At 50.4% G+C, this 10,375-nt stretch overlaps 1 protein-coding gene across 1 annotated transcript in view; it reads right to left on the minus strand.

The window, feature by feature from the left end:
* Positions 1-334: 334 nt before the first annotated feature.
* Positions 335-10,375, minus strand: part of CUNH1orf127 (chromosome unknown C1orf127 homolog) — a 29,242-nt gene continuing 19,201 nt past the window's right edge. Inside the window, exons 7-12 of the mRNA XM_028758006.1 lie at positions 9,323-9,460; positions 8,735-8,819; positions 7,490-7,686; positions 7,143-7,266; positions 1,998-2,188; positions 335-1,537 (exon numbers count right to left, since the gene is read on the minus strand). Of these exons, the coding sequence (XP_028613839.1) occupies positions 437-1,537; positions 1,998-2,188; positions 7,143-7,266; positions 7,490-7,686; positions 8,735-8,819; positions 9,323-9,460 (1,836 nt within the window). The 3' untranslated portion in view covers positions 335-436. The remainder of the gene's footprint in view (positions 1,538-1,997; positions 2,189-7,142; positions 7,267-7,489; positions 7,687-8,734; positions 8,820-9,322; positions 9,461-10,375) is intronic.

Below are 10,375 nucleotides of genomic sequence, written 5' to 3' on the forward strand. Positions count from 1 at the left end.
TGCTTGGGCAGGGTCCCGCATCTGATGTGATCCTTGTTCATGCACCACCGCCCCCACCACCACCATCAATAAACCTACTGGGCAGGAATTAATATCATGTCCATTCGTTGATGGAGAAACCAAGGCTCAGAAAGGCTAGTGCCCTGCTAAGGTTATAAAGCCCTAGACATGGGTGGGCCCATGCTATAGGGCCAGCAGCCTGCCCAGATGCCTTCCCAGATCTAACAGTGAGAGATAAAAAAACAGCTGGACCAGTTCACGGAAGCCAAGGGCTCTTGTCCTACCCCAGCCGGCTTCCTGAAGGGAAGTGTGAGCATGTCAAACCATGTCCTCCCTTTCCTCTGGGCCTCCCCTCCCTGGACACTCCTATGACTCACGCCTGAAGACTCCAGAAAGGCTCAGCACAGGGGCCTCTCAAAGCACCCCTCCACATGTACTAAAGCTCAGACGGCTGATGGCTATCAGAGGTGGGGGCTAACCTGGACTCCATTGACTCCTGACCACCAGGGAGGGTGTTTCCAGGTTCACCAGAGGGGGTAAACATGGCTTCTATAGGAGCCAGAAGGCTTTGGGTATGTGAAGGCAGGGGACTAGCTGTGTGTGCAGCCCCCAGATCATGCCAGCCCTCAGGCCATGAAGGTACTGACTCTAGCTGTAGGGTTCTAGCAACACCTCCTTCAGAAGGGGCTGCAGGCTTCTCAGGAGTAGAAGCCAGAAGGCCCTTGGGAAGTTTTGTCTGGGGAGCTGCTGGGCCCACCCTGTGCCTCCCAGTGAGCTCTGGACTTGAGGTACCCAGATAGGCCCTGGCATCTGGCTGCCTCCTTCTTGAGGTGATGAATGTGGCATCTGTTCCCAGCCTTGTCATTTCCTGACTTGGTTCTGAGGTTGACAGGTCCAGGTACCCTCTGGTCTCCTCTCCAGAGGGATCATGGTCATTTTGCAGATGTTCCTCAGCCTTGATTATGGGTCTCTCCTGAGGTCTCTTGGGATGATGGTGGAAAATCAACCCCTCTTCAGCCAGGCTGCTCATGAAGGGTCTTGTCAATGGCGGAAACTCCTCAGTGATGTGGGAGGGCTTCCTCGGAAAGGGTTTCATGGACTCTGTTGAATTCACTGTCTCGATTGACAAATCTGGTGGGAAAGGACTTTCTGATGGCTGAACAGTGTCCTGCTCAGCTCCTGTAGCTATTGGAACATCAGTTGGTGTAACAGATGGTTCAGAACTCAGGAGCGTTTGGAGACCATTAGATGGCCAGGAAGGCCATGGAGAAGAGGGGGTTTCTGAAGACAAATGTGTACTCAGGGAACTGGAGGCCACGAAAACTGAATGTGAAGGGCCAGGGACAGCCTGGGAAACATCAGCATGATCTAAGGAGAGTGTCCCTGGAGTCTGGGCATGTGGACTTAGGTCTGCTTTCTCTAGAGGAGCCTGAGGACCTTGGTGCTCCTGCATTGCACTGGAAGAGAGGGAAGACACTGACACCCAGCTTCCTCCTGCAGGTTTGGTTATTTCCATAAACTCCACTGCCAGTTCCTGCTGCAGAGAGAGGAAAAAGCATCAGAAATAAAAGCATGTGGTCCTCCCTGGCCATCCTGAAGACCTCAGCCCAGAAATGGATATGGGGCCACTGGCCTCAGACTGGGCTTCTAGCCCTGCCTCCAGGGCTCCTGCTACCAGACTGTTGGGGCATTCCTCAGTTTCTGGCCCCTGTTTGTGAATACAGCTGCTGTCTTTACTGCTGCTTCCTCAGATCACACCTCAAGGTACAGAAAGGCTGAGCGCCAGAGAAGACAGGCGAAAGGGTCTGGCCTTAGGTAGGAACACTCTAGGTCCCACATTCCCTGGGGAACATTCTGAATTTAAGGAAGAAACATGACTGACAGGGAGTGACTGGAGAGTAAGGAAGGGCTTAGGCCCGGTTGCGGCCGTCACTGCCTCATGGGGATCAGACTCTTGGCTAGGGAACATCACACAGAAGACACAACTGTGGATTTGCCTTGGTAGACTCTTTAGCAGGCTGGTGCACAAAATGCTGAGGGGACTTCTCCAGGGCAGTCATCCGTGGGGTCTGGAGCTGGAAAGAGGCAGCGGATGGCGTTTCTACTGATGTAGTCTCCCATCCAGGAGACAGGGTGGGAAGTGTAGTCCTTGGTGTGACTGTTGAGACAAGCAACTCTTCTCTCGAGCCTGTCAAAATGGAAATCAGAGGTCAGCCTTCCCGAGATGCCGGCCATGAAAGCCATGAGCGTCCATCCCCTTCCCCACAGAGCAGAAACCTAGTGGTCAGCGCCCAGCACTGAAATAGGAGCTGTCTCCATAGCTGACTCTCACGAGCCTTTACAATTAACCGTAGAGGCTAGAAATGCAGCTTGCCCTCGTGCACAAGCCTTCATGGCATAAGCCAAGTCTGGTGGTAGACACCTGTAATCCCAGCGACTCAGAAAGTGTTAACCAAGCATCAGAAGTTCAAGGTCAACCTTGAATAGCAAGTTCAAGGCCAATCCAGGCTTGAGACTCCCTTTCAAAAGCTAACAATCTTAGAATACATAAATCCTGCTGGGCAGTGGTGGCGCACACCTTTAATCCCAGCACTTGGGAGGCAGAGGCAGGCGGATTTCTGAGTTTGAGGCCAGCCTAGTCTGCAGAGTGAGTTCCAGGACAGCCAGGACTATACAGAGAAACCTTGTCTCGAAAAAACCAAAAAAAGAAAAAAGAAAAAAGAAAAAAAAGAAAAGAATACATAAATCCTTTTTCTGCAAAGACCAGCCTAGATGCCAGCAGATGGTATCAGCACAGAACTATCTCCTATTTCGAGGTGTGATTGGCCCAGCCCAGGAATCAATCAGAACTGGGTAATTTTCCCTGCCCACTCATTCTTGGGTTAGCTAGTCCATGTACTATTGATGTTCTAGACCAGACCATGTTGTCTATGGGTGGGGCATCTTGTGTATTTTAAGGTGGTCAGCAGCATTCCCTGACCTCTGGGTACCAGATGCTGGTAGCATCCCCTGGATATGCTAAGTAGCTACTCCTAATCTGTAGGCCTAGTATAGTCATTTAACATTCTTGGTTCAGGCAGTAGGGTGGTTAAAACAGTGAAATTTCGTAGGGATTTTGTTGTTTTGTTTGTGACAGGTTTTCCATATGTAGCCCAGGCTGTTCTTGAACTCACCATCCTTCCTCCTGTCTCAGACCCCAAAGCTGAGATCACAGGCATGCGGCCCCACACCTAGTTCTTAGAGAACACTTTGTATAATCAGCTTCATGTGGTAAAATGAACAAACATGGCCATCGTGGTCCACCTCCTTACAGGAAACCTCTCAGCTGCATCTCCAGAGAAGTCAGCCTGTCTCGTCTGGGGAAATCTGGTGGTTCCTGCTGCTTCAACCTACACCGTATCACCCTCGCCCTGGGCCCTGGGGGTCCAGACCCTCACTGGTTTATGTGCCTTACCTGACCGCTATGAACACTTCCCTCCAGGTCCTCTCACTCACATTTTAGAAGTTTTATTACAGGGAAGCACATGTGCCACACTTCCTACGTCTGTCTCCACATGCGATCAGAGGACAACTTGCCCGAGTCATTTCTTCCCCTCTGCCATGTGGGTGCAGGGATTCGAACTTGAGCTATCGAGCTAGGCAGCAAGCATCTTTACCTAAGGAGCTGTTTTCCTAGCATTCACTTTGATTTCAGAAGGTGAAGATGACTTCAGCCACCCCACCCCCCAACTACCATTGGTTTTCTTTTCTGGGTTTGGGCACCCCACTTACGCCATCGCTCTCAACAGTTAGGTTGCTCTTAAACACTGGTTTGGTTTTGGTTTTGGTTTTGTCAGGGGAAGAGAGAGAGACTTGAAAAAAAATCTGTAACCTGGGACTGAAGAGGCAGTCTGGTAGTTAAGAGCACTTGCTGATCTTTCAGAGGACCTGGGTTCAGTTCCCAGCACCCACATGGTATGTAACGACCACCTGGAATTTGTAAGTTCCAGAGGATCTGGTGGCTTCGTCTAACTTTGATGGTACCAGGCACAAACAAGGTACATAGATACACATGCAGGCACAACAAACATTCACACAAAGGAGGAGGAGGAAGAAGAGGAGGAGGAGGAAGAGGAAAAAGAGGAGGAGGAGGAAGAGGAGGAGGAGGAGGAGGAGGAGAAGGAGAAAGAGGAGGAGGAGGAGGAGGAGGAGGAGGAGAAGAAGAAGAAGAAGAAGAAGAAGAAGAAGAAGAAGAAGAAGAAGAAGAAGAAATCTAAAAGGAAAGCTCCAGAGCCACAGGCACTTGGACAATCTATTCACATTCTAACTCACGATTGACAAAAGAAAAGCATTCTGTGAGAATTCCTGGTGAAAACTGGGTCTAACAAACACTCACTAAGTGGTCACTAAAGCCAAGATGGAGAAAGCTGGAGCTGAAAAACTACAGGAGACGAAACAGCTCCTGATCTCCAGGCTTCCAGACTGCAGGGAAAGTCAGGATGTCTTCGCGAAGACTATAAAAAGAACAGAAAGCCCTAGAAACTGCAGGGGAGGTACAGAGGAGGTGCGCTGGGGACCAGGGAGGAGAGAGATTCATTCCGGCTGCTGATATGAAATTAATAAAACCAGAAAGGGAACATTCTTTCCCAGTGTAAATCTTCCCAGGGAGGGAAAAAAAATCTTCCTAAAATGTTTTTATTGCTGTTGCTATTTTGGTGTTTTATTCATTATCTCCCTGTGAAGAACCTACCTATCCTTCAGAGGCCAGGACAAAGTCCATCTCTCACTTGGCACCTCCCACTGAGTCCACCTGCCCTCCCAGAGACTCCCTAGAAGTCTCTTATCTCCCCTCACAGGCTGCTGGAGAGACCCCCATCTGGTGGCCTCTGAATGCTTACTGCATCCCGGCCGGGTAGTGAGCCAACCCTCCCTTTCAAAATCAATATCAGTGCCGCAGGAATCTGTTAAAACAAAAGCAGCCGAAACATGTAAAAACTTTTGAGAAATATTTCCATTTTTAGCAGACGGGTTAGAACGAGACCCTTCCTAACGCCCCTCCCTCCCCTCCCCAAACCCATTCTGGCTTTGTCTTTGTTTCTAATTCCGAGTTTGGGGCTAGATGTGGTAGGCAGTCCCCCTTTTAATCTTTAAATATAGTTCTGAATATAATTACATTTTTATGCAGCACCGAGACATCATATCCTGGTAACAGGGCATTCTTGCAGTATTAACATCTGAGTTCAATCTCCTTTCCGTCTGTCTTCTATTGAGGACAGTTAGGAAGTCTGAGATGAAAGTGATTGACATCGTTTGTGAATTATGTGTATTTCCTCGTGCTGGATTCGAATGGTTTTTGCTCCTGGTGGTTTTGCACGTGTGAATACCAGGTTTTCTGGTAGCCCGGCTTTCACCAAACCCCCACCCCAAGACGGGGGTCTCAGCATCCCGTGCGGAGTTCACACACACGGTGTTTACCTGGTATGACCGTGGATGTAGGATGCACTGCAAAGTCTTGGGCTCTCTGCTAAGGTGTCTGAGGCGCTGACTGACCTGGGGCCCACACAGAGACAGCAGGACACACCTAAGTGGAAATGGCACATCCTGTGCCAGGCATTTGCCTGAGCTACCCACTTTCTAGTGCAGTGTTTGTGACAGACTCTGGGACCCTTATATTCCAGATTGGGGTGGGGTACTGAGGTGAGGACTAGGTAGGGATGTAGCTCACTGGAGAGAGTGGGTGCCTAACACACATGAAGCCCCCTGTGAGATCCCCAGCACTTTATAAACTAGATGTGTATTTGCCCATAATCCCAGCACTTGTGGGCTAGAGGCAGAAGGACCAGAAATTCAATGTGACCTTTGACTATGTGATAAAGTTAAGGCTACCCTGGACCAAGTGAGTCTCTGACTATCTCACAAAACAAAATAAACAAAATTAAAACCCCTGGTACCACTCAGAGAAGTGTCAGGCACATGTCTGCCAACCCAGTACCAGAGTGGCAGAGGATGTTTAAGACCAACCAAAGCTACACACGAAGATCCCATCTCAGAGTAAAACTAAGTGACTAGAAGATAGGCCAGCCAGTAAAGTGGTTGCCACACTTGTATTCACAAGGACCTGGCTTCAGATCTCCAGATCCCTTATTGGAAAGAAAACACTGTGGAGTGAAGAGATGATTCTAGCACCCACATGGTAGTTCACAACTGTCTGTAACTCCAGTTCCAGGGCATCAGAAATCTTCTTCTGGTTTTATGGTGCATAGACATATATGCAAGCAAAACACCTGTATAGGTAAATTTAAAAAAAAAAAAAAGCCAAGCGGTGATGGCACGGGCCTTTTATCCCAGCACTCCGGAGGTAGAGGCAGGTGGATCTCTGAGTTCCAGGCCAGCCTGGTCTACAGAGTGAGTTCTAGGATGGCCAGGACTATACAGAGAAACCCTGTCTCAAAAAACAAAACAAAACAAATTTTTTTTTTCTTGGTTTTTCGAGACAGGGTTTCTCTGTGTAGCCCTGGCTGTCCTGGAACTTACTCTGTAGACCAGGCTGGACTCGAACTCAGAAATCTGCCTGTCTCTGCCTCCCAAGTGCTGGGATTAAAGGCGTGTGCCACCAACGCCCTGCCTAAAAGCCCCATGCTGCAGCATGTTCCTGGAATCCCAGCACTTGGGAGGCAGAGGCAGGAGGATCCTTAAACTTTGCTAACTGATCAGAGTATTGAATCGGTAAACCCCAGGTTCAGTGCAAGACTATGTCTCAAAAAAACAAGTCGAGTGAGCAAGGTAGACCTTTGGCCTCCATATCCGTGCACACACACACACAAACGCACACGCACAAACACACATGCATGCACGCATATGCGTGCACACACACGTGCATGGGCACACTCTAACCTCAGGCTGAGCTGGACAGTTGCTAAGCTCCCACCTCTGTCTTCCATCCACAGCTGGGTACCTTTTCCCCATTCGGTACCCAGGCCTCTCTTTACCTCAGCCAGCTCCAGCAGCATGCCTGACAGAATCACTAAGCTACCTGGATGTGGCAGCTCTCCCATCCAGAGAATGAAAATCTGTCATAGGAGAATGAACCCAGGGCAAGAAACTCGACCTTGTGTGACATGTGCCTGTCACCAGCAGGCACGCTTTCAGGCTTCCTTACTTACCCACACACTGGAAAAAGTTCTCTATTGTCCAATGCACTGGGGAGTCCATCTCTGCAAAGTCCAGGCTCAGGTCCACTCTGTAGAATGCTTGTGTCCCTGGGGATTCTCTGGCCTCTTCGCATGGCTGTAAGGCAGCAAGGCATTGGTTGCATGTGACAAGATGTACCCATGCCCTATGGCTGTCCCCATTGGGGCCACCTCCAAAACTAAGCTGAACCTCCAGGGTCTGAATGGAGAGGCCGTCCCCCAACCAGCTCCCAAAGACCTGCTCTCTGCATTTCTCTCTTCGGGCTCTAATGCAGGAGGCCTCAGAGAGAATAGCATGGCGGTGCCCTCAGGACACTGACCTGGTCCTGAAGCAGCGGCTTTGCTGGTATGCTGACAACCAGGAAGTCCCTGTCCTCAGCCACTGTGAAGGTGTCAGACTGTTGCACCTGAAGGAACCTGGGACTCAGAGACTCTTCAACGAGGGACCCTCTTTTGACCAGACCCAGTCTCTGCTTGGGGATGTGAATTGTGATCTCCGACCCTGGCTGGGAAGACACTGGAAGGACACATGACCCAGAAAATAGTTACAGACACACAGGGCCTTAGCGCGGCCATGGCCAGACCCACACGTTACTCAATTGACGTTGACACTGGGACTTGGTCCCAAGACTATGCCTGCATGAACAAAACAGAGAAGGGACAGAAAGGTCACCCTGTCTAGCTCCCAGAGGGTGCTGTCATTTGGGAAGGTCGGTAGAAAAGCAGATCCCCGGAGCAGGATGGCCCATCTCTCTAAGACTGTTTTCCACGAGCCTGCCTGCTACTCCTTCCATTACACGCCACTGTTAGGAAACAGCTCATCAGTTGTTTACGCTTTAGGGAGAGTTTTGTTGTGTCAGCCCTCTCACCGGGGACATTCTGAGCCAGCTCTGCAGTTGCTAAATGAAAGCATTCGTCTCCAAATAAAAATATTTCAAATAATACCAACAGGGCAGGAGACATATAGGGACTTGGAAGGACATTCTCCCAAGGCTCCCAAACTCCCCAGAGTTCTCATTCTGAAACTTATTTCATGATAAAACTCTAATCAAACCTGCAGGGTTCCTCCTCTCTCATCTATCCACATAAGACAAAGCCTTTGGTCCATCTAACTTTGCATAGTGAGATCTTCAGAATTTAAATCCCCTACAGGCCAGCAGAGTACCTCCAGAGTCCTGGCCTCTTGGCAATGCAGAAGGGAGCAGGGTATCGAAACACACGGGAAGGGAGGGTATCACCTCTAACTACACCTTGCAGAATAAGACCACAGATCCTTTCTCATCTTTGTCTTCAGCATCCCTAGAGTCTGCCTGGAGCCCTGAGATGTTCCCAGATCCCAGGTCGGCAGCCCTCGGTACATAGACTGGTCCACAGTCACACTCCACATACCAACTCAGCTTGTTCCAACATTCCTTCAAACTCCTCTCAGCACAGAGGTTGGGGATAAGAAAAGGGGAGGCAGATTGGGGCAGGGGGACAAAGTGGTTAGCAGAGGGGAGAAAGCAGAAGTGACAGACAGTGGTTAAGTCAGAGAGGTGGGCGTTAGGGGCACCCCTGGGTCTTACCCAGCGGGCACGCAGCCTCGAAGGAGTAGGCGTAGGAACCGCTCACCAGCCAGAGTGGCAGGAGCTCCAGGGAGGTGTTCCACACCTGGGGAAGCAGGAAGGTCCCCCTGTGGCCATTGTTTATTCCAGAGGCACATTCTCTCCATCAGTGCCCCCTATCCACCCCACCTTCCACCTCATCCCTGAACAAAGCCCCTAAGAGTCAGACTCCAGGCCAGGGCCTGTTGCTCCAGTGCAACCAGGAAATATTATTTAGCCGGGATATTTTTAGCAGGAAGCAAGCTCGGAGCAAATGTCATGTGAGCCGTCTTCTCTTACACGGCAACTTTGGGCTATTTAAAGAGATGGTAATTACGCTCCTGCCACCATGATCAGGACTCGCTGAATACATGATTGCCAGAGCCCCTCATCTGCCGAGCAGTGCACTTTACACTAATGGGGCCCAATTTTCGAAGCCGCCTGCCTAAATCTGTCCAGTCTCACAGGTGGACACGTGAATTGGCACTTCAGGGTGACAAAGTGTTCCTTGGGGTGCCAGGCTACAGAGCCCTCCCTCGAGCCTGGCACGGCCTACCATCCACCACCAACCTCCTGCTTCTGAAGAAGTTCTTGTCTTGGGCTTTGGATGGTGACCGTGGTGGCACCAATATCCACCTCTAATCCCATCAAGCTGGCATCCTCCAGAGAAGCCACCAGCTCCCCTCGAAGGGACAGCAGCCACGGTGTCTGAAGAGATAAGGCAAAGTCACAATCCAGCTGACCAGGGAGACACGGTCACTCATGAGACATGGTCATCCTAGAGATGCTTAGAGCACCAATGAACATGATAGGCTCCAAAGAGCAGGGCCAGCCTCTCAGCCTATGTACTGCCCAGGCCAGCACGGCGGGCACCCTATTGTCCTGGGCTCACCCTGTAGTGGGACGCTGGCAATTGGTGTTTTGAATAAAGATAAGTACCTGGTAATGAAAGAGGTTCAAGGAGGAGACACAGTGCAGTCCAGGGCAGTCCAGGAAGACTTTAGAGCCAATGGCATGCAGGGACTCAAAGGGGTTCGAGGGGAAGGGGGGCTGGTTCATCCAGGTGACTGTGGGAATGAATCCCTAAGGCTGGGAGGAAAAGCCTGTGTCTGGTGCCACAGTGACTCGTGCCCATATTCCTAACGCTTGGGAGTGGGAGTTGAGGGCCTTTCCATGGGTTAAGTAACAGTTTGGGCTATATACTAAAACCTTGTCTCAAAACAACAAAAACTGGGGGAGGTGGAGCATAGATCCGATGGTGGAATGGTTGTCTAGCACACTCTGGGTTTGATTCCCCTGAACTGTTAAAAAAAAAATAAAAAACCAGTCATGATGATACACACCCATTTAGTGGACAGGGACAGCAAGATGCTTCAGCAGGTGAAAACACTGCTGCCAAGTCTAATGACTGGAGCTCAGCTACCTAGGCACATGTAGAAGGAGAGGCTCACTTCTGTCTTAGGCCCTCAGCAGATAGAGACAGGAAGACCAAAAGTTCAAGGTCATCTTCGGCTACTTAGTGAATGCAAGGCCAGCCTGGGCTTCATGAGACTCTATCTTGGAGGAGGAGGAGGAGGAGGAGGAGGAGGAGGAGGAGGAGGAGGAAGAGGAGGAGGAGAGAAA

The sequence above is a fragment of the Grammomys surdaster genome, unplaced genomic scaffold, assembly GCF_004785775.1.
Source record: "Grammomys surdaster isolate TR1022 unplaced genomic scaffold, NIH_TR_1.0 126185, whole genome shotgun sequence".
Classification (NCBI taxonomy): domain Eukaryota; kingdom Metazoa; phylum Chordata; class Mammalia; order Rodentia; family Muridae; genus Grammomys; species Grammomys surdaster.